At 40.0% G+C, this 26,880-nt stretch overlaps 1 protein-coding gene across 6 annotated transcripts in view; it reads left to right on the top strand.

Annotated features, from left to right (window-relative positions):
* The window catches only part of LOC121956177 (microtubule-associated serine/threonine-protein kinase 1-like), a 61,983-nt gene extending 35,406 nt beyond the window's left edge, over positions 1–26,577 (top strand). For all 6 annotated transcript variants that reach the window (XM_088090961.1, XM_088090962.1, XM_042504303.2 and 3 more), the window contains 22 exons: positions 1,976–2,136; positions 3,671–3,746; positions 4,577–4,786; positions 6,888–6,989; positions 8,965–9,097; positions 9,189–9,256; positions 10,814–10,890; positions 10,987–11,195; positions 11,406–11,544; positions 11,691–11,823; positions 13,444–13,609; positions 13,700–13,801; positions 14,994–15,116; positions 16,024–16,133; positions 16,242–16,402; positions 17,124–17,377; positions 18,010–18,234; positions 18,317–18,546; positions 19,317–19,439; positions 20,300–20,433; positions 20,539–20,729; positions 21,442–26,577. In XM_088090961.1, the coding sequence (XP_087947087.1) occupies positions 1,976–2,136; positions 3,671–3,746; positions 4,577–4,786; positions 6,888–6,989; positions 8,965–9,097; positions 9,189–9,256; positions 10,814–10,890; positions 10,987–11,195; positions 11,406–11,544; positions 11,691–11,823; positions 13,444–13,609; positions 13,700–13,801; positions 14,994–15,116; positions 16,024–16,133; positions 16,242–16,402; positions 17,124–17,377; positions 18,010–18,234; positions 18,317–18,546; positions 19,317–19,439; positions 20,300–20,433; positions 20,539–20,729; positions 21,442–23,015 (4,701 nt within the window). In that variant the 3' untranslated portion in view covers positions 23,016–26,577. The remainder of the gene's footprint in view (positions 1–1,975; positions 2,137–3,670; positions 3,747–4,576; positions 4,787–6,887; positions 6,990–8,964; positions 9,098–9,188; positions 9,257–10,813; positions 10,891–10,986; positions 11,196–11,405; positions 11,545–11,690; positions 11,824–13,443; positions 13,610–13,699; positions 13,802–14,993; positions 15,117–16,023; positions 16,134–16,241; positions 16,403–17,123; positions 17,378–18,009; positions 18,235–18,316; positions 18,547–19,316; positions 19,440–20,299; positions 20,434–20,538; positions 20,730–21,441) is intronic.
* Positions 26,578–26,880: the final 303 nt, after the last annotated feature.

A 26,880-nucleotide genomic window follows, 5' to 3' on the forward strand; every position in this document is an offset into this window, starting at 1 on the left:
GAAAAGCTGTGCTTCAGCAGAACGTGGAGCCATGGAGTCAAAAAAAGAAGAAAATTTTAGCAAAATATATTAAAAAAAATAGCAAGGATTCGAGGAGCTAAAGCCTGCTGCATCTACATGCACTGCATGTAAACAGTTAGTATACTTATCTAGTAGTAAAGAAACTATTAATATATTTAGCTAAAAGTAAAAAGAAGGTTAAAATAGTTGAAGCAGTTAGCTAAAATAATAAAACAATGGGAACCATTAAGTAGGTAATGAAATAGATTAAATTGTTTCTTATTTTATGAACATTAACCGTAAAATTACACCATCAAATGTAACTTCATAATTCACTGAGAGTCTGCATGCTTAACTGCAAAATATTCTGGGAAAAAGCAGAAAAAAACTTCGATAAACCTCAACACAGTCAGTAGAAAAACCTGGACAAGCCTGAAACAGACAAGGAAAAACTGAGTCTCCAGTCCTGTTGCATCCACCCTTTTAAGTCTGACCGTCTTCAATTAGTCTGTCACATGTGATTGATTAACGATTGATCTGTCGGTTAGCAACGTAAGTGCAGGAGGTCCAGGTCTCGTAGCTTTGATAAAGGCAAATGAGGAGGTGAGACAGATTGATGGGTCTGAACTGAAGCTTATGGACGCCTTCATTAACATTTAAATTTGCAGTTTGTTATCGGTGCTGTCCTCGAGGCTGCAGATGTAATAATTGATCTATTAGTTGCTTCACTTATTATATTAGCTGGATAAATAAGGAAGGCAGTTGATGTTGATTTGTGTCTTTGCTACATTTTTTCAGTTTGTTTTAATTTTCTGGTACTTTTTCTTTACTTTACTTTTTTTTTTAAACATTGGTTCGATCTTTATTTCAAACACGGCAAATGAAAGGGAAATACAAACAACAGAGGACCGTGTATCGTCCATTCATTCAATTATTCAATTCTGACTGGCAAACTAAAAAACAAGTGAGAATTTTGGGGTTTTTTGTTTTTCTGTAGAAACCAAATATTGAAAAAAGACGTGTGTTTTTCTCGTTGTTTGCTTGAAAGGAAAAATCAGATTAACAAGAAAACTAAAACAAAATAACTAGTCAGTTTTCTGTTGTTCCTTGTTTTTAATTATTTATTTTCTCATTTTCTATGGATTCACTTTACTGCGGCTTCACGCATGCGCAGCTAGAAGACATTTTTCATCCGCCGCCGGTCAGCTGTTTGGGTCAGAAAGTGTTAGCAGCTGTCACGTGATCCAACTAAAACCAGACTTTAATGAAAACACTCAGTACAGCGTCCACTTACACTGAGACTGAGAGAGGAGAGGAAACCGGCGGGGACACCGGCGGAGAATGAGAGCGGAGCGGACATTCGAGACTTTAAAAATGCCTGAAAATGTAAAAAATCCAACAGAAAAAATAAGATGTCAAATATGAAATTATAAATAAGTGAAAATTAAAGATAAATAATTTATTCAAAAGAATATAAAATCTAATAGATAATGCATAAAGGTAATATAGGCTATAGACTACAAAAAAGTTATATTGACAATTAAAGTCACCTTCTCCTAGACTTATTTTTTTTTTATAATTCAAAATCAAAACTTGAAATTTCAGTTTCTTTCTTTATCATTTTTATTTTTTTTTGTTTTTCAAATTAACAAACCTTTTTCTGGTTACGTATGTAATGAAGTGTGTCTCAGAAGATCTTTGACTTAAAATAATATTACATTTGACTTTGGTCTTTTAGCCTTGATATAATTTATATGTGGTTTCCAGCATAGTTTATTATCCATTATTACCTGAAGAAATTTAATTTAAGACTGGCTTTTAATAGCTACGTCATGAGCTCCACGGTAATATCCTTGTTTCTCTCCCTCATCTGCCAACTTCTCCCTCACCCTCCTAATCCTCCCCCCTCCCTCGTCTGTTTCCTCTTCCTCCTCCACCCTCGGCCTCCCCTCCTCTTCCTCTTCCCTCACTGCAGTCGTCCAGCTCGTCTCAGGAGCGGCTGCACCAGCTGCCCTACCAGCCCACCATGGACGAGCTCCACTTCTTATCCAAGCACTTTGGCAGCACCGAGAGCATCACGGATGATGACGGGGGCCGCTGCTCGCCCCACATGCGCCCGCGCTCCCGCAGCCTCAGGTCAGCAGCAGCAGCACCACCCATGAGATTAAACGGCAGCTACAGCTGCCCAAAAGCACGATCCTCTTTTTGAAAGGACTCTCTTAAAGCAGATTTAAAGGGGCTGCCCCCACTGGCTCGTTGTTGCTTTTATGTAACCTGAATTTTGCCTGAAGATTTGATGAATACATGAACTGAACCAATAAATAGAGAAAGTCAGCATGTAAATTTAAGCAAGGTCATCATTAAAATGAGATTTTGTAAATAATGTAGAAATAATGCCACACCCTCTTTGGTTTGGTATGACTGGTTTGGAAAGGTGTTTTGTTTTTGTTTTTATAAAACTAGGCTGCCTCTGCAGTAGAAAGATCCAAATACTTCTTAAATTGGTGCTACATGACCAGAGAAAAAAGACTTTGGCATTCACTTCTGCTCGAGAGGCAGAAAACCTACATCGACCCCACTGCAGAATCTGACTAGTTTATTTCACTTTAACACATCTAGGAAACTGATTGCCTTAAAAAATGTAAGTTAATATGACTATTAATTCTAATTGATGTTTACTTTATATTGAATTGTTAAGTTTACTTAAAATTTAGTTATATTTACTTAATATTGGGAATTTTTGCAACTTGAAAATGACAAGTTAAATTAAATCAATTTCTCCTAGTTTTAGCAATTTCAGTAAACTGAGCTATATATCTGAATTCTGTTGGTTGCAAACTAGTTAGTCATATTTATATTTTGTTAAATGTTAAAAAAAAAAAAACAACTCGCAGATCTCATAACTTCGTCATTGGCAAAATCCTCTTTGTGATGATCATGTAAGGTGCACTGTCACAATTAACGTTGCCACAAAATTATTGACATATCCCTGGCGTTTTCCATTTTTGTGTTTTGTTTTTTTTTCATCTAAAAACATAGTGGCATCATGACAAAAGCCTGGCATTTAAAGGGTAAATATTCTGATAATTAATGAATATTTGACATTTATGATTAGGACTGATGATATTTGAACAAATAAACTCACACTGTGTGTGAGTATTTGACACTGCACTAAAAATAATGTATAAAAATCAATGTTGCCGCTAATGATTTACATATCCTACATTGTGATAATAAAAAAAAATCTACTTAGCATGTAGTATATTGAAAATGATTCATTTTTTATGTTTTGTTTTTTTTAATCTAAAAACATAGTGGCATCATGACACAAACCTGGCATTGAAAGGGTTAACATTCTGGTAATTAATGAATATTTGACATTAATGATTAGGACTGATGTTGGTTAAAAAAATTAACTCAATCAAAGTCGAAAATCATATTAATGTATAATATTTTTAATGCTTAACTTTTGTGATATGAGTATGTGTAATATTAGAGTGGGCCCAAAGGGTTTAAGAAACTTACACCATAAATTCATGCAAAAAAAGTGTCCCCTCCCCCAAATATTAAAACAAAACATACACTTATGTTCTTTTCTACACAGAATACAGAATATAACTGAATTTAAAAGATGTTTTTGACTGTACTCTATGTGTTTTTGTACCCGTAGCCCAGGACGTTCCTCCTCCTGCTACGACAACGAGATAGTCATGATGAACCATGTGTACAAAGAGCGTTTTCCAAAGGTGAGAAAGACACACACGTACACACACACACACACACACACACACACACACACACACACACACACACACACACACACACACACAAAGCTGCTTTGTGATAAACATCATATTCCATACAAATACACACAACAGTGAGCAAATCCTTAAGCCTGCACAGCATTAAACCAATCTTTCAAACCACAATAATCCCATCTAGTCAGAGTTCATATTTTTAGAGAATAAAAAGGGGATATAATTTATGATCGAGCATGTTCGGAGATTTGTGTATAACAAATACACAGTAAACACAGTCGTAACCAAAACACAGACACAGGAAAAAATAACCGAGGCTGCTGAAGCATAGCAAACAAGATTATGTGGCACTGTCGAGTCGCGATACGTTCACCCTGTCAGAGAGAAAATTAAGTTTAGTCTCTTAGAAATACTGTCACGGCTCCGAACAGTAAAATTTTTCTTCCTTTCACTCTCTCGCTGCGGTCTGAGGTTGTATCAAAAGGAAACGGGCCGGCGGTTTCCACAGAGATAAGATCGAGCCTTAGGAAATTGGACATTATAGTTTGGAGTTCATTCGAGGTAAAAGCTCTCGGGGCTCGTTCTCACACAAGTCAGATGGAACAAATGACGTTAAAGTCGTCGGTGTAAAGCAGCAGCCGCACTGTGTGAGCCACAATGAAATTACTTTCTCAACTTTCTGTCACATACCTCCGAGTCTTTCTGAAGAAATTCAATCTTTTTCTAAAGTTAATCTCTGTCGCTTCTACTTCCACTCCCCGTCCTCTGTCTCTAACGCACTGCTCCCGTTCTCTCCCCACCTTTCGTCCTCCCCTCAGGCCACGGCACAGATGGAGGGGAGGCTGGCCGAGTTCATCCAGGCGTTCTCTCCCGAAAACGTTCTCCCGCTGGCCGACGGAGTCCTCAGCTTCATCCACCACCAGATCGTTGAGCTGTCCAGAGACTGCCTGGCCAAATCCCGAGAGGGCCTCATCACCTCTGTTTACTTCTTCGAGCTGCAGGAGAACCTCGAGAAACTTCTGCAGGATGTGAGTTTGAAAAAATAAATAATCAGCTTATGTCAACAAACTCACATAAGAGCAATGAAGACATCGGACTTCCCCTAAACACTCATAACTTTACATTCGCTTCAGGGCTTTATATCGATAACTTTAGGGTGCATGTGTCAGTAGCACCAAATACAAAAATACAAACACAAAATTACAGTTTTGAAGAAAAATATTAATATGTCTTAAAAGAATTACAGAATTTATAAGAACTTTAAACTTTTCCTGAAAGGTGCCTTTTTTAAAAAGCTTTAAAATCTGAGCAAATCAGTTTGATTTCTTTCAACATGTGGAGAAGGCATTGAGCAATTTAACAAGACATGGCCCAAAAGTTATAACACATGGCCCAAAAATAGCAAAAAAAATCTAAAAAGTTACAATTCATGGCCAAAAAACAGCAAGAAATTAGTGAAAAAGGTACAGAAAATTACCCGAAACTAAGCAAAAAAAAAAACTAACAACAAAATCAAACAAAAAAATGTTTAAAAAGTTTAAAAATATTTGTAAAATTATTTTTTGTAAAATAAACTAAAATTGGTTATTATGAATAATTATGATTGTGATTATTATTGACAAGGAGTTGGAGGGAAACAGGGCTCTCTCTCTCTCTCACGTAACACTGAAGCCCCGTGGCGCACGGTGTCTCTCTCACCTGACGCACGGTCTTTCCCCACCTGAAGGTGAAGCTCTGGGGGGAAAAGTGTCCGCACGGTGAAAGTCTTCATGTGGTGATAAAATCTATTAATTAAGGTTTATAAAAATTAGTCTCATTTGATAACTTTCTTCCTCTGTTAAAAAATATATTCCTCAAGGTAAGGAGTCAAAAATATTTATAAAAAAATTCTGGCAATGAAAACTCAGGTATCAAAACCTTGAAATGATATCTAGCCTTGATTTGGATCACAAATGAAGGCTGGATTTATTAAAGCATAGCTAACAGAGACAGAAACAGATACATCTGTGCTCTGCTGACTGTGGTGAAATGATCCTGTTAAAGGTTTATTGATGGACAGATTCATTTCAGGTCTTCCGATGCCATTCAGACACCTTCTGTGAGAGATTGAGACGGCCGCAGTGAACGCAGGCTAATTGAGCTTGGAGCAGATAACAGCAATCAGGCAATTTTCATCAGAAACCTCATTTTGACGGCTTGATTAGATCGCTGCGATAACTCCGGGCTGCCTGGATTTGGTTTGATTGTGTCTGCTGAGTTTTTTCATGCTCAGATATTCTCATATGTCACAGCTGTTTGAAGCTTTTGTCGCTCTGTCTGTCTTTTTAATCCTTTGGAAGCCGAGCAAATCGGCTTGGTTTCTTTCCAAAACTTAGGAAGACGGCAATGAGCAACTTCACGAGAAATGACCATAAAATTACAGCAAATTAGTGAAAAGTTACAAAGAAAATTAACAAATAATTAGCAAAAAAGGAAAGTAAAAACAAAAACAAATGACCTGAAAAAAAGGTGATATTGTGTTACATATTTTGAATATGTAATATCAATAATCACAGAAAGTTTGGGGAATTTTTTTCCCATGTCCCATGTTTTTTGATAGTTTTCTAAAAATGTCTTTCAATTCTTTTTTGTAAAACATTATTTTTCACCTTAAATTGTGAAAATTTGCTTTGACTCTTTAAACATCCAATTAGCTCATACTTTTCTGCGTTTTATCTGTTTTTGTTTTTTCTGCTCATTGTCCCTAAGATAAAAAAGTTCATAAATAAATGTTGTAAACTTTTTTTTTTTTGCATTTCGTGTCTTTGAGCACCTAGAAAAGTGCTATCTAAGTCTCATCTATTATTATTGTTATTTTATTTTTATTTCTTCTTGTCACATTTTTTAATATGTTCCAATTTTCTCAATGCCTTTTTTCCATATTCACAAAGAGAATTAAACCTATTTGCTCAGGTTTCAAAGGTTTTAATATTTGTAAAAGGCATCTGAATTCAGCACAAAGAAAACTGATGTGGATCCAGGTTTCGAAGGGTTAACTGACTGCAGAGCTGTGTCGGTTGCTGTATTTTATGGTATTTTATAAATGTCGTTAATGTGAATCTTCTGTCTGTCTGTCTGTCTGTCTGTCAGGCCTTCGAGCGTTCGGAGAGCTCCGAGGTCGCCTTCGTCACAGAGTTGGCGAAGAAGCTCCTCATCGTCATCTCGCGGCCTGCCAGGCTTCTGGAGTGTCTGGTAAGATCACATCCTGCATCCTGCGGCGATCCTCATCCAGCCCCGCCCCTCATCCCAAAACGTCCCACAGCTCCCGTCCCTCTTGTGACTTAAATTGATTTTCTTAAGATAAACACGGCCACAGAGACTCATTTGTTAGCCCATTAAAAGCATTTAGGCTCTCTGATGTGTCGCACAGCGGGAGCAGAAAATCAAAACAAGCTGAAGTAACAGAGCCGGCCCGGTCCGTCTGGACGCAGAACACATTTGCATTTAGATTAAAATTTGCTTCGCCACCGAACGACTGATACCAGCGCAGGCACCCCTGCTGCTGGGCCACCCTCCAGCCTGACTCAGACAGACCGTGACCACGGTGTCATTACAAGTCGGAGCATGTCTGTGTGTGTGTGTGTGTTTGTGTAGCTGCTTGTTGTTCTGGATGACTGTTTTATAACAGTCTTGCGTCCCACTCAATGAGTCACAGCCAAGTGGTTTCTGATTATGAGCGACAGCTGAAACAGAGACATGAAGAATTGATTCGTCGATGAAATTCCACCCTCGTTTTTTTTGCATATCGCTGCAGCTGTATTATTTTGTGTGTGTGTGTGTGTGTGTGTGTGTGTGTGTGTGTGTGTGTGTGTGTGTGTGTGTGTGTGTGTGTGTGTGTGCGTGCGCTCCATTGCATGTTTTGACACCATTAGTAAACAGGTTTGGATCAGCAGAAGGGGTCGACTGATATTGGTTTTTAAGCCGATATCGATTATTAGTATTTAATGAGACCCATACCCAATATTTAGAGCCGATATCATTTACAATAAAAATACAAATCTTTCATCAATATTTATAATTTGGAATAAAACAAACTCCAGCACAAAATTTTATTAAAATGCCCATATAAAATGTTATATCAAAACTGAAACGCTCAACATCATAAACATCATAGAGTTCCCAGCAACTGTTTTTATAAAGTCAAGTGAAAATTCAAATAAAAAATGAATAAATAAAAAAAGCTCCCTGAGGTTTTACAAAGTAAAACTTCCTCCCATGTTGACACTTTCTTTGCACTTTTTCATTAATTAATTTTCATCAGTGATCATTAAAATAAAATGCCGATACAAAGAATCTGCAAAATGCCAAATATCTGCCCCAATAATCGGCCAGGCTGATAATCTGTCGACCCCACAGCCAGGAGCTGCAGCAGTGACACAATCAATATAACCCTCCTCTGCAATACTAAATATTAAGCTCATGAAGTTTGTTGGAGCCTGCAGGCTAAAGCGTGACTCTGCTAAATACTCGCAGTTCCTCATGAAAGCTTCAAGCTCTTGTTGCAAAATTGTCATTCCCAGCCACGTCCACGTTCTCCTCCTCCTCTTCTTCTTCAGACTTTTTCTGACACACATAAATGCCGCTGTAACATAGCGTTGTAGATGGATGACGCACGCCGAGGGTGTTTTGTTCTTGCGTATTGTCATACTGGGCTTTTTCTGTGGAATTTATCATTTTTGCTATTTTCTGAAAATTAATGAATTTAGCAGCCCTTACAGAGGGCTGCTGTTTCAAAATCACAGAATATATCTATTAATCGGAGCACTCATAAAAGAACGCAGCTTTAACAAAACAAAAACCTCATAAAGTAGCTTTTAATGTGCCGTCAGTCCTAAAACCGAGTCCGGAGTTCTGTCTGTTGGATCCACCCGAGTGTCTCCTGAGGCTGAGCAGACTGCAGTGACGGTGTCTTCCAGAAACAGGTCTTGGAGCCGCTCCAGAGTCGATGAATCATCAATCAGCCGCTAAAAGCAGCCGTGCCGGCTTCACTCTGATACGGAAACATGTTCTGATTTACATTTAAACCAGCTTATCTGGAAGCAATTTATCAAACACAAATTCGATCATCCTGCAGAGTCGGATTTAATGTCATTAGTGCAGTGTTTGATGGACCTGCTCCAAAAATGTTCTACCTGACGACGTCGTGTTCATGTCTCAATGTTTGCAGGAGTTTAACCCCGCGGAGTTTTACCATCTGCTGGAAGCAGCGGAGGATCACGCCAAGGAGGGTCACCTGATGAAAACAGACATCCCTCGTTACATCATCAGCCAGCTGGGACTGACCAGAGACCCGATCGAAGGTGAGGAGAGACACGAACACACAGATTTAACTTATCAGAAAATAGATTAACTGACAGCTGATTTAAAATACCGTGTTTCTGTCATCATCAGAGATGGTACACCTCGATAGTTACGACAGCGAGGGACCGCTGACGCCCGAAACAGACGACTCGACAGAGGTGACGAGATAAAGCCTTTGAAACCAAATTGGTTTGACTTTTTTCAAACACACAGAAAAAAAGCAATGGGAGGCTTAAAAAGATATGCCCCAAAATTTTCCAGAAATGACTTAAAGGTTACAAGAAAAAAAACTGACAAAAAAATGAAAGAAGAAAAGTAAAAAAAAATGAAACAAACAAGAAAATGACCCCAAAAAATCCTGAAAAATTGAAAAAAAAAGCATTTTTTGTGACCCATTTTTTCTGTCGCATAATTTGTAAATATACAATTAAATATACATACACTTTAATCTATTTATATACCATATACCATAACTTTAATGTATGAATGTACGTATGTGTTTTATTGAGCAAATGAGGTTAGATGTCGTGCACCTATAGGTGAAGCATTGCTAATTTTGTAATAAGATTAGATACCGTAAGATCTTTATTGTCATTGTTAAAAGAAACAAAAGTTAGTTTGGTGACTCTTCAGCAGCAGCACAAACAAAAACAAACAAACACAATGAAATAAATAAATGAATATTAAATATATAAATAATAATGAATAAATAAATTTTTAAAAAAAAAAGGCTTTCTATTTATGCCTACTCTAAATTGTGTTTTCTGGACAATTTCCTCTTGCTTTTTGATAATTTTCTAATAAAATATCTAGTTTTTAGGCCTTTTTTTGGCATCTTTTACTAATTTCTTGCAATTCGTAGGACTTTGTTTTGTCATGTTGCCCATTGCCTTTTCCCCTCATGTTTCGCAGTCACAACAAAAGACAAGTTTCAAAGGGTTAATCCTCAATGTGGCCATTTCTCCAACAACATTCACTTTTTTTTTTTTTTGTTTGTTTTTTTGCAGAGCGACAGTTTAAAGTCTGGCCTGCCAAGGTCCTTGTTGCTCTCATAAACGTCTGCCTCATCTGCTAATGACTTGGCATACATGCTTTTATCCATCTAATTTAGCTTATTTATGCTGAAGTACAAGGAAAAAAACAGCATACCCCCCTCTTCGATTTCTCCTGGCCAACCCTCTAGCATTTGGCACGCCTCCAAATGCCAAAATAAGGCTGGGTAGACAAAAAATGAGACTACAGGGAGAGGGGTGTGGTCCAGACCTGAAGACGCCTTACAGTTATTGTGCAGATGGTTTGAATGTGCTTCACCAGAGCTACAGTGGCAAACGAGTGGTTTTATTGGTGTTCGTGAAAAGACAAGTGGGCAGAAATCCTGGAAAAGGCAAAAAAAAAAACAAACAAACATAAAAATTAAAAAAAAATCAGCAAAATTTGACCATACACGCTCCTCCTGAAGCTCTCCCCTCTCTGTTATAAGATTCTCCCAATAAATGACCAATTCAATTTTATTTAAATGTCCCAGAGGGCAGTTTGTGTCGCAGGACTGTTTGGCTTTCTGTTGTTGTATCGGTGCCATGTATCTCATTTCTCCAACTCTGTTTTTAAAGGTGTTATATAAATAAAGTTATTATTTTAAAAAAAGTGATTATGATGTTTTTTTGTTCAGTTTAACACTGGATCATACCTAATTATATCTGATTTTTGCTCCGCAGGGTAAGATCAGAGCGATGAAACCACCAGGAGAAGCAGACTTCCAGACCATCAAGCTCATCAGTAACGGAGCGTACGGGTGAGCAGAACTTTAACTACATCTGTAATTTAGGCACACACAGTTTTTTTTACAAACAACACAGTGACTGCATGATAAAAATAATGTCTGCTGCAGCGCTGTGTACCTGGTGCGTCATCTGGAGACCCGGCAGCGATTTGCCATGAAGAAAATCAACAAGCAAAACCTGATCCTGCGGAACCAGATCCAGCAGGCGTTTGTGGAGAGAGACATCCTCACCTTCGCAGAGAATCCGTTTGTCGTCTCCATGTTCTGCTCCTTCGAGACCCGGCGGCACCTCTGCATGGTCATGGAGTACGTGGAAGGTGAGAACGCGCATGCACAGGAGCAGGTGTACGTCATGCAGAATGACTCATGTCAGCATGGTCTGCTGAGCGTGTGACTGTTGTGTGTGCGTTACTCATCAGCCTAAATGGAAACTTAAATGGTCTCTAGGACAAAAGGTACCAGGAGACGTTTGTGGTAATTGCTCGTGTCAGCAGAGAGACTAATCAAATAATGAACTGTGCTGGCAGGTGGAGACTGTGCCACTCTGCTGAAGAACATCGGGGCTCTGCCTGTGGAAATGGCACGCATGTACTTTGCAGAGACCGTCCTTGCGCTGGAGTACTTACACAACTACGGCATCGTGCACCGTGACCTTAAGCCCGACAAGTAAGACACAGTTAGTTCTTTGATTTAAACCATTGCAAAAATTATGATTAAAGCTGTGACAATACATCAGTAGACTTTTGTTATTTCAGTGTGGTTTTACAAGAGTATAAATAAAGTTTGTATGACTTTGTATTTTATATTCTCAGCCTCCTGATTACTTCGATGGGCCACATCAAGCTCACAGACTTCGGCCTTTCAAAGATGGGCCTGATGAGTCTGACCACCAACCTGTACGAAGGACACATAGAGAAGGACACTCGGGAGTTCGTGGATAAACAGGTATGAAAAAGACAGCATTCAAAATACTGACACAATGACAGCATTTAAACTTTTGAAACCTGAACAAAAAGGTGGAATTTTCTTCAGAAACATGCGAAAAAGCAGTGAATTGGTAAAACGTGAAATTAGCCTGAAAGCCAAGCTAAGATAACATATAACATTAAAAAAATAATTGCAAGCACAGCAGCTCTTGGCTTCCGTACGTATTATGCAGTGCCACTGTAAATTGTGTCTTCTTGTCTGTATTGCAGTACAGACTCTTTATGATCCATGTGGAGTTAAATTTGAAACATCCTTTGATGTCTTCATCTCGATGCAAAGATATTCCCCGTCATTGTGTGCCAGTCATATCTGAAGCACCAAAAAAACAGCTGGCGGTACCATAGGCCAGTATTTCCTCAGTTATTATAATAATTTCTCTTTCAGGTGAGATTTCTTTTCTCTGCTCGTGCTTTGAATCTCGGCCTCATTATTTCTCGTGTTTGCATTGTGGTGGCCAGAAATCGGTTAGCATTCAGTGCATATTCATCTGCACATGAAAACCCTCGCTGAGGCTTTCATCTCGTCTCAGCATCCCTGAAGTGATCTGCAGAGAGAAATATGCATGTCCCAGGCGCATGTGCGTCTGCTGCAGGGTCAGATTATATTTACTGTACATGCAGTTTCATGTAGATGACTCCGGGATGAGCTCAGTTTTCTTTGCTTTGGGCCACTTTTGCAAAATGACAGGAGGCCGGGGGCCAGTCGCAGAAGACACATATTTCTAGGATTTTAGGACATGTCAAAGATTTTAGGATGTTTCTTGAATTTTATGACATTTCTTAGAATTTAGGACATTACTAGGATTTTTGGACGTTTCCAGGATTTTAAGACATTTCTCGGATTTTAGGACATTTCAGAGATTTTAGGATGTTTCCAGGATTTTAGGACATTTCAAAGATTTTAGCATGTTTCTAGGATTTTTAGGACATTTCTTGGATGATAGGACATTTCTAGCATTTTAGCACATTTTAAGAGATTTTAGGTAGTTTCCAAAATATTAGGATGTTTCTAGGATTTTAGGACCCTTCTAGGATTTTAGCACATTTCTGGGATTTTAAGACAGATTATACATTTCCTGGATTTTATGATATTTCAAAGATTTTAGGATGTTTCTAGGATTTTAGGACATTTCTCAGAGCTTAGGACCTTTCTCAGATTTTAGGATGTTGACACTTCTAGGATTTCAGGACATTTCTAGGATTTTAAGACATTAGGGGCTTAGCTAGGACCCCTGTCAGGGCGTGTTGGGGATCCTCCACTGGCACTTTTTTTGATCAACAAGCTCCATTTGATGCTGTTTTCTTCACTCTGGCACCTTATGTATACTAAAAGAACAAAAACAATTCACAGTGTGAATCACTTTATTTTAATATATTTTGTTTATTAATTAGAAAATGATTGGGGGGCATATTTGACCCCTCATCTCACTGCCTTAAATGTTAGTGGTTATTCAGAAATGCACAAACCTGTAGTCAGGACAGGATTGCATGTAATTCACAGAAAGGACTTTGAGCGATAAAATCCAATAAACAGCTGAATAAATGTTGCTGTATCTCGTTGTCTCGTTGTCTCGTTCAGGTGTGTGGAACTCCAGAGTACATCGCTCCGGAGGTTATTCTTCGTCAGGGTTATGGGAAGCCGGTGGACTGGTGGGCGATGGGCATCATCCTGTACGAGTTCCTGGTGGGCTGTGTGCCTTTTTTTGGAGACACTCCAGAGGAGCTGTTCGGACAGGTCATCACAGGTGAGGGATCAAAGGTCTGACTTTGACGAGTATTATTCGTCAACTCTCATCAAAAATATGTTTCCACGTCTCATCCTCTCTCTGCTGCAGACGACATAGTGTGGCCAGAGGGCGACGAGGCTCTCCCTGTTGACGCCCAGCACCTGATCTCCTCCCTGCTGCAGACGAATCCACTGGTTCGACTGGGCACAGGTCGGTCTGCTACACCAGCGCTCTGAAGTCACAGTCATTTTCATTGATCGCTGTTGTATTTATTTTATTTTAAAGCTGTGGTTCTTTTTTTTTTCTTTTTTCCCGCCATGGAAATGCCAAGGTTTTGATTTAATCATGTTTGCTTTCGTACTGCTGCCACTCGATGGGGAAGAAGTTTCGCTCATTTATCTGTCAACTCTCGCTAAATATTTCAACCATTTATCCATTACTTAAGCTAACTATTTCAAACCATTTATCTTTTACTTATTAGCTAACTGTTCAGAGGTCTTTGCTCTCTTTCCAACAGGCTTTTTTCGCTTTATTTGGTTTCAGTTACTAAAAACAGTTACACAATCATTATTAGTAATCATTATTTTTTCAGGGCATTTTGGGGAACTTTACATTTTCCACTTTTTACAAATTTCCTTAAATTTAGTTTCCAGAAGCCATATTAAAAAAGTCATTCTTTCCACAACAAAGATTTAATAAATTATATCATGCCAGTTTTATATGGATGGGGCGTCTGGCTGAAGCCTGTAATTGCTTTTCGGGCAGCTACGCTCAGTATTCCAGGTTAGTATTTTGTTTAAATATTTGTAGGTTTTGAAGGTAGAACACAACAAAGGAGCTTATCCCACTTAAATATTATTGTTGTCCCAAATATAGTCGCTAATTCTGTATAAATCTTGCACCAAAACGCATTTACTTTTGGAGATGCCCAACAAAAATGATAGTGGTTCTTCCAGCAGCAGTAATCTCCTGAGTGGTGAGACTTCTGAGACGTGTCATACCAAAATCTACAGAGACTCTTGCAGCCAAATCTCCTCCATACAGTTGAGCTCGATACCTTCTCCTGAAATTTACTGAAACACTTTTTAATGCTAAATCAGCTGTGCAGTTGACTCAGTATGTGGATTTTTTTCCCTTTACATCTTAATTTCTAATTTTCAGTTTTCTAAATTCCCTGAGCTCCTCCACACCCCCCCTCCACCATGATGGGGCACTTGTCCCCTGGTTGGGAATCACTGACCCAGAACATTAACTGCCGTCCTGCCTGTCGCCTCACAGGTTCAGTTTACCCAAATAAGTCGACGTCTGTCAGAGTCAAAGTGCCTCTGCTGGCTTCAGGGCTGCAGTTATTAACCTGTCTGTCTTTGTCTCCCCCGTCCTCGGCCGTCCTCTGCCCCCTCAGGTGGTGCTTTTGAAGTTCGGCAGCACTCGTTCTTCACAGAGGTGAACTGGAACAGCCTGCTGAGACAGAAGGCAGAGTTCATTCCTCACCTGGAGTCGGAGGAAGACACCAGTTATTTTGACAGTAAGTCGACTGCAGGGGATTCCAGGCACGGACCACAGATCGCCTGGAGTTTGGGAAAACCTTATTCATCACAATAGCTCAGCGTCCTCTGAATCATCACTGACTTTGCCACAAAATCTCTGTGTTACCACGAGTGTAAATGTGGAAGAGTTTTCACTTTGTCTCATATAAGCGAGATGTATGAAAAGGAGCACAGAGAGAAACAATAATGCCACTGTTCACTGTTGCATTGTAAAGCTGTGACAGGGATCATACGTGGAAAACATGGAAAAGTCGAAAGCTAAAGCTAAATATATCCTATATAGTCCTGAAAATCTGTTTCACAAGCTTAATGGTGTCATTTTTTGGTTATTTTTTTAAAGTAAACCTTGCCTTTCATACCTGCGGGCCTGTGGGATTGGAAGGCATGTTATTTTTACAGATCACAAAAAATTTCAAGAAAGAAAAATAGCCATAACAAAATTTATGAAAAAAAACTTTAAAAATCACCCAAAAATTTTTTAAAGAAAAAAAGCAATTTTTAAAAATCTCCAAACATGTTTATAGAAGAAAAAAGTCATTTTTTTTCTTTAAAAATCACCAAAATGTTAAAAAACATCACCAATTTTTTTTCTTAAAAGGAAAAGGTCCACATTTTTTACAGAAAACTTGCCTTCCAAGGCATATTTTCTTTAAAAATCTGCAGTAAAATGAACACTAATTGTTTCTAATCCTGTTCTGAAATGCAGTTTTTTTTAAACATTTCTTTAAAGCTGCGATATGGTAATGAAAAAGACCTGATAACAAGTATCGATGATTGTTTATGAGAATGTATGGTCTGTAAAGTTTACCTGGAAAAATCATGGAAATGTGTTGGTAAAAATGTGTATGAGCCCTGCTGTGATATCTCGTTTTTTTTCCTCACCAGCCCGATCTGAGCGCTACCATCACGTGCAGTCATACGACGAGGACGACACCAATGACGACGAGCCCGTGGAGATCCATCGCTTCTCATCCTGCTCCCCTCGCTTCAGCAAGGTCAGACCGGACATCATCGAACTCGCCTCCTGGTTGTCTTTATCTTCATGTCTGAAGCGTTTAAAATGCGTGTGGTTCGTCATCGGTCTCTGCTGTGTGGGCCTGCAGGTGTACAGCAGCATGGAGCATCTGTCCCAGCTGGAGCACAAAGTCTCTGGCGTGACTCTGCGGGAGCACAAGGTCCCCCGAGAGGACCGAGTGGCCAAGAGAGAAAGCCTGGGAAGCCTCACCCTCAGGGACAAGAGCTGGAGGACGGGATCGCCCGAGATGTGAGTGCAGCAGCCCGCAAAAAATATTTGAAACCAGGAGCAACATCACTTTTCTCAAGATGCTTCTCAGATGAATTTCACCAGTATTTAAACCTTTGAAACCAGTGCGATTTCTTTCAAAAACATGTGGGGAAAGGCAATGAGCAGCTTGGTGAGAAATGTTCAACAAAATGCAAGAAATTAGTAGATTTAGAAAATTATTTTTTAAAAACTAGAAAAAAATGTCCAGGGGAAAAAAAGAAGACAAAAAAGCATTTGAAAATATATATTTAAATCATCATGATTACATATTTTAAATTATGTTCTGTTGATTATTATAATTTATAAGCACTTTTTTCCAAGTCATGTCCTTTATTTTATTTTACTTTATAAAAAACTGACAAATTTTCAGGTCATTTCCGTGTACTTTTTCCTAACATCTTGCGACTTTTGGCATCATTTCTTCTTCCATTGCTCATTGCCTTCTTCCCATGTTATGAGAGAAATCAAACCAGTTTGCTTCAAAGGGTTAATGTTTACAGCCACATAAAGTTGAAAAGTTTGCCAAAGAGATAATTGACCAAACACAATAAAAGATGACATTTCCTCTAAACAGTTCCTTTTCTGTCTTCTCGCCAGATCGTTTAATATCAAATACTGAAATTCATCAAGAATGAATGAAATAGAAATAAATACGACTTGTAATAGAGATGTAATAAATTCGACTGGCTTGTGTTTTCAGGAAGCGCTTATCCTGCTCTGAGTCCTCCTTCACGGAGAGCGACTCCAGCCCGCCGTCCGGGGCCCGAAGACGTTTCTCCGCCCTGATGGACACGCACCGCCTGGCCTCGCCGCTGGAGGTCGACTCCGAGCTGCCCGGCAGGCAGCCTCCAGTGAAGGCCAGAGGGACGTCTCTGGAAGGAGCCATGGCTGCCATCGCCTCGCAGAGCGACCTGAGGACGCTCCTGAAAGACAGCAACGGGGTCACAGCCGGAGGTGAGACGGGATGAGGAAGTACCATGTCGGTTGGTTTCAGACCCCAAAAATGGATTTTTTCACAATTATTTAGAGTATTTAGTCTTGGAATAAAATTATTATTATTATTATTATTATTATTATTGTGAAGATGTCTGATTAGAGACTCACTAAAATGATTTAACCAGGTCATTATCCATGGTCATCCCTTTGCTAATGTCCTTATTTTCAATTAAACAATTTGTCATATATTTTTCAGAACAGGTTAATATGTGGGGTCAACCGATAGCTGATATTTGGCACCAATATGCGTTTACAATAAAAAAAAAATTGAGATATTTAGAATTGGGAATATTACAAACTCCAACACAAAACTTTATTAAAATCTTTTTAGCAAATGCTTAATCAAAGGTGTTTTTTTTATAATAAAGTCAAGTGAAAAATTAAATAAAAAAATTAAAAATTACATGGCTCCCTAAGGTTTTACAAAGTAAAAATTTCTCCCTTTCGGACACTTTCTTTGCATTTTTTAATTAATTAATTTTATCGACGACAATTAAAATAAAATGCCGGTACAGATAATACCCCGTCTCAGCTCAGTCAGTCCATCAGTCATATCAGCTGTTGGGTTTTATGTCATTTCTATGTCACAGAGAAGCTTCTGAGACCTGCAGATTCATCGCTACCTCTCCCGGGCAGCGCTGCTGTTCTGGGGCTTCCAGACGCTCAGGGGCCCCGCGGGGCCACCACCGACCTGGTGCTGCGGAGGGTTCGCCACCAGCAGCTCTCAGCTGAAGGGGAGAAACGAACCTCACGACCAGGAACCAAAGTGATCAAATCTGCTTCTGCGACGGCTCTGTCTGTCATCATCCCTGCAGGTAAACACTGATATGTGACGAAGTGAACAAGGTTTAAAATGAGTCCTGTGATGTCACCTGAACGCCGTCTTTGTCTCCTCAGTGGAGCAACACGTCGCCTCCCCGCTGGCGAGCCCCATGTCTCCTCGCTCCCTGTCGTCCAACCCGTCCTCCCGTGACTCGTCTCCCAGCAGAGACTACTCTCCCATGGTCAACGTCCTGCACTCTCCGATCACCATCCACCGCTCGGGGAAGAAGTACGGCTTCACTCTGCGAGCCATCAGAGTCTACATGGGAGACAGTGACGTTTACAGCGTGCATCACATGGTCTGGGTGAGCGAGCCGAGCAAAAAACACAATTTAAACATTTCTGCCACAGTTATTAAGCTTGATTTCATACTGTCTGCTGCTTTTAGAGCTTTAACTTGCAGATAGAAGGTAGAAGGTAGATTTCCTGCAACAATTCCTGCAGTGCACTTTTTGAATTTGCATCAGAGTCTTCTGTCCTTTTGGCTCCCAACAAGGTTTGCCTGTGCAACAGCTTTATCCGGGATGTTTGGGGTTAACCATGTCTCTGCAAAGATGTGTGCAGAGCAGTCTCCAGATTTCCGATTGCCGAGTGAGCCTTAATTGCATCTCATCCACTTTATTGTCCTTTGACAGGACATTAGTCAGAAGAAGTCTTGGTAGAGGAACAGCTATCGATCCAAGTCGGGGCAGCCTCGCCCTGATACTGGCTCTCCTCCCTCTCTTTGTGTGGTGCTTTCGGTTTTGTTTCTCCCCTCTGGTCTGACTGGCTGCTTGGCAAATACTCATGGGGATCCTCTCGCAGTCTGCTGCATTCAGTTCAAACTCCACACAGCTTTTCCCGATGCTGATAAATGCTTCTCTACCGTAGAAAAGTTGTGCTTCAGCAGAAGGGGCTGATGTGTCAAAAAATGAAAAAGTATAGCAAAAAATAACAAAAACGTAGCAAGGATTTGAGGAACTACAGGCTACTGCATCTACATGCGCTGCTGTCGCCATAGCAATAAATAGAAATAAACAGGGTTTCTGTGTAAAAACATGAATCTGTTTCATTAAGTCTTTTGTTGTTATCACAGCATGTGGAGGACGGAGGCCCTGCCCAGGAGGCCGGACTTAACGCTGGTGACCTCATCACGCACGTAAACGGGGAGTCGGTCCACGGTCTGGTTCATACGGAGGTGGTGGAGCTCATCCTGAAGGTGAGCACTGCCTACCTAACTTAGATATTTAATTTAAACCTTGAGCAAAGTGGTTTGATTTCTTTAAAAAACATCATAGGGCGAAAGCAGCAACAAACCTAACAAGACATGGCCCAAAAAAATTGCAAAAATTAGTGAAAAAAGTTGAAAGAAAATCACCAGAAAATTAATACAAAAAAAGTTAAATAAAACAAACAAAACAAAAAAATCAGAAAATGACTGTGCTGATACAAATATATTTGTTTCATATATTTTATTATTTTTTTCTGTAAAACAATTTTAAATAAAAAAAGTATTATAATTGTAACTCTTGGACTTGTATAATTTTCTAATAATCCTCCCTTCTATTTTAAAACCATTTTCACGCAATTTTCTTGTCACTATTAATTAATAAACTAATTTATATTTTTTCTATTTTAATTAATCTTAGTTTGTCTTTTAATGTATTTTTTAATTTATTCTTTTATTCTGTCTCAATGGGGTTTAATTCTATTAGTAATATTATTTCTGTGTTTACGGCTTTTATTCTTTTGTGGGTCGTTATCATTATTTTTGTTGTGCAAGTGTTTCTCTCTTATTTAATTCTACTTTAAATTTCATCTGGCCATAATTCCTTATCGGTATGTTGCCTCTGAAGGAAAACTTTTTCTTGCTTTTGCTTTGCCTTGTTTGTCAGAGCACTTTATAAACTCTTTGCTCAAGTTTCAAAGGGTCAAAGAGGCTGTGAAATGTGTTTCAACACAAGAAAATAAATATTTAATTTATATTTATTAAGGAGCTGAGACTTTCATAAGATGACTCACATAAAGTTTGCTTATGATATGATTGGATTCATATAAATATATGTTTACAATCCACAGAGTGGAAACAAGGTGACGGTGACGACGACTCCGTTCGAGAACACGTCTATAAAAGTTGGTCCTGCCCGCAAGTCCAGCTATAAATCCAAGATGGCGCGGCGCAGCAAGAGGACCGGAGCCAAGGAGGGACAGGAGTGCGTTACTGCAAAATAGATGCATTTTATTACAAGAATACACAATGTTTTATGCCTCACATGCCTTTACTCTCCTCACTTATTATTATTCTTTTGTCTTTTCAGGAAGAAGCGCAGCTCCCTGTTCCGAAAAATCACCAAACAGTCCAACCTGCTCCACACCAGCCGGAGTCTGTCCTCTTTAAATCGCTCTCTGTCCTCCGGAGACAGTCTGCCCGGCTCCCCGACACACAGCCTCTCCGCCCGCTCGCCCACTCAGACGTACCGCTCCTCTCTGGCTGAATCCCCGTACCTGGGTGAGTGTGGAAGGCCCACGTGTGTCGGCATTTTCTGATGGTCCTGAAAACAATCACTTAGTATAGATAATATATTTAAAAAATGGGAAATGGGGCGTATAACAGGCTCTGATATCCTCTTTAAAAGAGTAACTTCAAGAGATTCTGATGATCAGTGAGCCAACGAATGCAGCAATGCGCCAAAATATAAAAATCCAACCTGTTCCCATTCACAAGCGTCAAATACCACTGCTCTGTCTAACTTAATCAGTATTTCTTTCAAACTCGGTGCAGAAAAACTTAGTAGAGTAATTTGGCGCTGTTTGGGAGGAGATGGACAGTAATTAATGACAGTACGTCATTGCATCTCGCCGTTAAGGAGCTGGAACTGCCGACTTCACCTGGGTGTGGCGTTCCCATCGATACGGATCGGAGCCAGAGGCGATAAAAGCCCGTCTACTGCAGAATCATTTGACCCGGGTGTAAAAGCCTCTCACAGCATTACAGAAGCCAGATGTGTTAGTGGATTTTTTTGTGCAGTTTGAGTGAGGCAGAGGATAACTACTCACAAGAGGTCAGCAGAGAAGAATTTCGGGGGGCATTACATTCATCTTTAATTCATGTCTTTTATCTCACCGTTATCCCATTTTCTCTCTTCTGTTCTGATCCATCACACAGAAACAAAATGTTGAAATATATTGATGCGAACACAACTTTTATTTGCTGTCCTCAGGCACCTCCTCTCAGAGCAGCTCCCCCGCCTCCAGCACCCCAAACTCCCCCGCAGCCTCTCACCACATGAGGCCCAGCTCGCTGCACGGCCTTTCTCCCAAACTGCACCGCCAGTACCGCTCGGCGCGCTGCAAATCTGCCGGCAACATCCCTCTGTCCCCGCTGGCTCACACCCCCTCCCCCACCACCTCCTCTCCGCCGCCTCTCACCGGCCACACGGTCGGCAGCTCCAACACCACGCAGGTGTTCCCCGCCAAGCTGCACTCCTCGCCTCCTGTCGCACGCCCTCGTCCCAAAAGCGCGGAGCCACCCAGGTCCCCCCTGCTGCAGCGGGTGCAGTCGGCAGAGAAGTTAGGAGCGCCGATACTACCTTCCTCCTCGTCATCATCGTCGTCGCCCTCTCCTCTGACGGGCGGCGTGTCTTTACGTAAACACAGCCTGGAGGTGGCACACGGAGACTACAGGAGAGAGTCCTTCCACTGCGAGCACAGTCTGCAGAGTCTGCTGGAGATGGAAGGAGAGAACGGACCTGCTCCCCCATCTCCTTCATCGTCGTCCTCCCCCTCTCCCCCCATGGGAGGGGAGATCGGAGGCTTGAAGCCTGTGAGGAGGCTGGGGAGGCAGGAGTCGCCGCTCAGCCGCGACACTCTGCTCACAACAAGAGAGAAAGACACTCAGACCGCAGAGCTCAGCGGGGCGAAAACTGAGAGCGCCGCCGCTAAAGCTGAGTCCAAAACCGATGATAAAAAATTATCCACCGCTGCGGTTCTAAAGAGTACCGTGAGTCCAGCACCGGTTTCATCCACTGCAGAGGTCAAGCCGAGCCCGGGGGACAAACCTCAAAAAATGTCAAGTTCTGAGGTATCCAAGAGTAAACTCGGCGAGAAAAGCTCGACTCCCGTCACATCAAAGAGCCCGCAACAACAAGAAGCCAAGCATCAGAGCGTCCAGACGGACAGCGGACCTGCAGCTAAAGCTCCGGAGAAAACTGAGGAGAAAGTGAAAGGTGCTGCAGGTACAGAAAAAACAAACACGCAGAAAGCATCGTCCGCAGAGTCAAAACCACGTAAAGTCACTGAGACGGCGGAGAAAGGAAGCATCGATAAAGCAACCGAGATACCGAAAATCAAAGGACCTGCACCGCCGGTCCCCACGCAGGCTCAAATACACGCTGCAACTCATGCGCCCGCTGCTGCCAGATCCAAAACGGAGAAGGTATCACACCGTGTGGCCAAGGAGGAGCGGGCGCACCTGGAGGTCCTGGAGGAGTACCCCATGTCGCCCTCCTCTGCTGCAGCCTCGCCCTGTTCGAGCAAGTCTCGCCCGATGTCTCCGGGAGATAAAGCCAGCTTTGTCACCCAGCTCACGAGCGTCGCCAAGACGGTGCTGGGGCCAATGAAGGGATCACAAGAGGGCGCCAAGGTTAAAGACACCTCCAAGTCAAGCGAGGAGAAGCGAGGAAGCACAGCGGGAAAACCAGAGGCTTCGTCCGGAGGCGGGCGCAGAGGAGCTCCGACTGCGACCTCCGGCTCGGTCCAGTCTGATAAAAGTCGCAGCTCCAAGCATCACTCGTGATACGAAAGAGTCCGACTCTCCCATGTAATGCCTTTTACTGTAGCATCACACTGACATATCATGAATAACTGTGAACGGAGAGGAGACATAAATGCCTGAAGAAATAACACCAAATAGATGACATGTGACATGTAGACACACGAGATGTGAGCAGCAGCCATGTTGGTGCGCACATGGTATCGTAATGTAGGCCCGTGTATGTACTGTATGTTCAATGTGTTGTATATAGGAGAAAAAAATGTCTTAATGCATGTCTGTACATGGAAAATGAAAGAATATTTAAAAAGAAGTTGAAAAATATAAAGCAGACCTAAAGGTGGTGAACACTGTGAACAACTTTCAACTGGCAAACTGTGTAAACACGGAGGATTCTGTCTTAAATGGGCATTAAGTCGCATTTCGGATCAGCTCCAGTGCCATCGTTCAGTTCAGATCAAATTGTACTTCCTGTATTTGAAGAGTTAAGGTGTGTATCATGTAGTGAAGAATGCAACAAACAAACTAAAAACAGGACCAAGAGCCCAATCGCCAGAAAAATGTTGGTGTTTTAAGTTTCTGCAGAACACGTTGGTAAGTTATATGTAGCGGATTTGTTGAAACAACACTGAAGTTAACATGTGATTCAGTTTAGGCACAAATATCACTTGGTTACGGTTAGGAAAAGATCACGTTTGGGCTTAAAATACCTGTTTTTTTGTGGCACAGTCCCGGCTGGAAATGTAGTTATGTATTGGTAAAAAGAAAAAAAAACAACCGTTTATCATGTCACTATACTGAAAGGAAACACAGCATGGGTGGCTACAAAATGAATAGAAACCAATGTAAACACACTGACAAAGTGCTACAAAACATCCACATTTGGTGCCTAAAAACCAATGGAAATGCACTGAAATAGTCACTTCAAAGCGCCCATGATTGAAGCCTAAAAAGCCATTTGAAACCCTCTGACAGGCTGCTACAAAACATCCCGTTTGAAGTCTAAAAACTCAGTGGAAATACACCAACAAGTTGCTATGAAACATTAATGTTTGAAGCCTAAAAAGCCACCAGAAACACTGACAGGTTGCAGCAAAACATCCACTGGAATAAGCTGCAGGTTGCTGCAAAACACCCATGTTTGATGCCTTAAAAACAGATGGAAACACTGACAAATAGCTACAAAACACCCACATTTGAAACCTAAAAAGCCAACAAAAACACACCGACAGGTCGCTACAAAACGGCCATGTCTGAAGCCTATGAAGCTGATTGAAACACAGCAACGACTCACTAAAACACAACCAAGTTTTGTTATTTGTTGGTCTCAAATGGCGGTCTGCAACTGGGCAGACGTCGTCCCATCCATCATCCCCTCCACCTCCCAGCGACCGTCAGCTCACTTACTGCTAAGAAACGCTGATGTCATATATACGTACCGTATAAATGCACATATTCGTAGTTTGCAGAAACGTATCACACCGACACTTTCCTCTGGTGACTGGGCTGCTCAGAGACCAAAATGCTGGCGATGATGGATTTCGGTGAATCAGCTGTTGTGCTTCAGATGTGTTTAAGGGCTGAATTTGAGTGGAATAGAAAGAGGTAGATTAGATGAACTTGCACAGGGACACTATGCAATGTGCTAATAATACCACTTTTTGTTTTTTTGTTGTTTTTTTTGTTGGTGTCCCCAGTTTCTGAGTTTACACTGTGCTCCAGACAAGAAGAGAAGACAGAGGGAAAGGCTGCAATAAGCCGAGCAAATAGATTTTGTTTAAAACGTTTTCATTGATCGTAGTGAAATGTGCAATTATATATTAAAGGTTATTAAGTGAAAACACTAGGGATGCACCGATAACGACATCAATGTTTAAGACAAAAATTTGTGCGGTATCTGATGCTTTTTTTTTCTTTTTCCTTCTTTTGTGCAGAAATTACTATATCCCCCAAAAAAGCCAGACCACAAATAATCAACACAGCATTCAGTCTGCCAAAAAATAGATGAAAAACAGATAAATATTGGCTACAATCATCCATGAATGTTATCTTATTTACCAGTAGGATGGCAGTCAACAAGGCAAATAATGTTCAATACCTGTGGAGGAAAAAAAATGACTGAAGTATCAATACGTAAATAAATACATGTATAAAAAAAATACAGGAATAAATAATTAAATAAATACATAAAAACATACTGGAAAGAAGAACCACATTTGGAAATAAATGTATAGAAAGGAATAAATAAATAAATACAAAAAAATCAATAAATCTACAAGTAAATATACAAAAATAAAATCTAAAAATTTTGAAAAAATGGAAATAAATAGATAAATTCATACATAAATACAGAAAAGTTAATGATAAAGCAGGACATAAATAAATATATGTTTTGTTCTTTCTCATTTTTTAAATGATTTTTGTCTGCATCTATTTTTTTAATTATTTTTTTTTTCTGTATTTATTTATTTAGATTTTTCTACATTGATTTATTTATTGATACTTTTGTCATTTTTTGTCCTCCATAGAAAGCAATGACCGGCTGTTAAATCGGTGCATCCTTAGAATACTGTGGATGTTCAGACTCTTTTTAGGGAATAAAGTGTGTAAAGAAAACATTAAGAAAGTCGCACTTATAAGAGAGTAGGCTAGAAACGCTCTTTCACTCACTCTTTTCTATTTAAATGCAGACGTATATTGTGTAACTTTAGGTGTGATGGAAAGTGCCAGTCTTTTTATTTAGGGATGTGATTTATTTTGTTTTTGTTTACACTTAAATGTATGATAATATGCAATCCAACAGTGCCCAGTTTCATAAAACGGAGCATCCTTATCAGTGATTCAGTAGTCGACAAAGTCAGGAGTGCAGCTGCTGAGGTCTCGTTTGTTCCACAGAAAAATGATGTTGATAGTTTCGGCTCAGACTTGTGTCAGACTGCCACCTTGTGGTCGACGTCACATCACACCAAAAGTCCTAAAGTATAAAGAAAAACAGGTGTACATTTCATACATTAATTCGGATGCACATTTAAATCAATTTTCAGTCAGAGCTTAAAAAAATCTTGATTTTATCCGTTAGGATGTAGAGGTCAGCAGACATCAACCCGATATTTTAATCTGTGTTTTTTTTTTGTGTAACGTGAAAAAAAAAATTGCACTTTATTTTGTGTCAAATGTTTTTATTTACTGCTCTTGTATATTTATTTAAGTATTTTTCTATTTGTTCTATTTATTATTAAACTTTTTTATTTATTTATTCTGACGTTTTTACATGTCATCGTAAGTTAGTGAATTTCTGCTTTGCTACTAAAATTAGTGATTTATACATTTTACATTTAGAACGAGAAATCGACCCAATCTGTGGCTACCCTGTCGTGTGCGGTTTCATCCCATGTGTCTGACGTTGTGATATTGCTGTCATGTCCATCTTTGTCCAAGTTTTTGACTTTTTTTTTTTTACAGCAACAACTCGCGATCTGACTGTTGTTGTCCGTTACATTGCTGCGTATTAATTAGCCACTGTTGTGAAAAAACAATGCAAAAAAAAGCCTATAGTGCAGAAATGTAATAAAATGCAGAGAAACTCCTCAATGTGTCTGATTTATTGAGAAAAAATAACATGATCAGTATAAAGTGGCACATAGTAAGTGCAGTTATATTATCACTTCACTTTCATATACTTTTACTTACAGCAGTTTACACTTCTGTATGTTTATACATATTCATACTTTATGTATTTTTATTATCCTTATTTTAATTAGCAGTATTTTATGTTTAGATTCCTATTTTGTTTTTACTTCCTTTTTTAAACATATTTAATAAGCATCACTGGAGGGATCCTGAGACATTAGATTTTTATTGACAATGACCGCATCTCTGCAATTGTTGT

Source organism: Plectropomus leopardus, chromosome 18 (assembly GCF_026936395.1).
Source record: "Plectropomus leopardus strain MGB_pleo_1.0 chromosome 18, ASM2693639v1, whole genome shotgun sequence".
Taxonomy (NCBI): Eukaryota; Metazoa; Chordata; class Actinopteri; order Perciformes; family Serranidae; genus Plectropomus; species Plectropomus leopardus.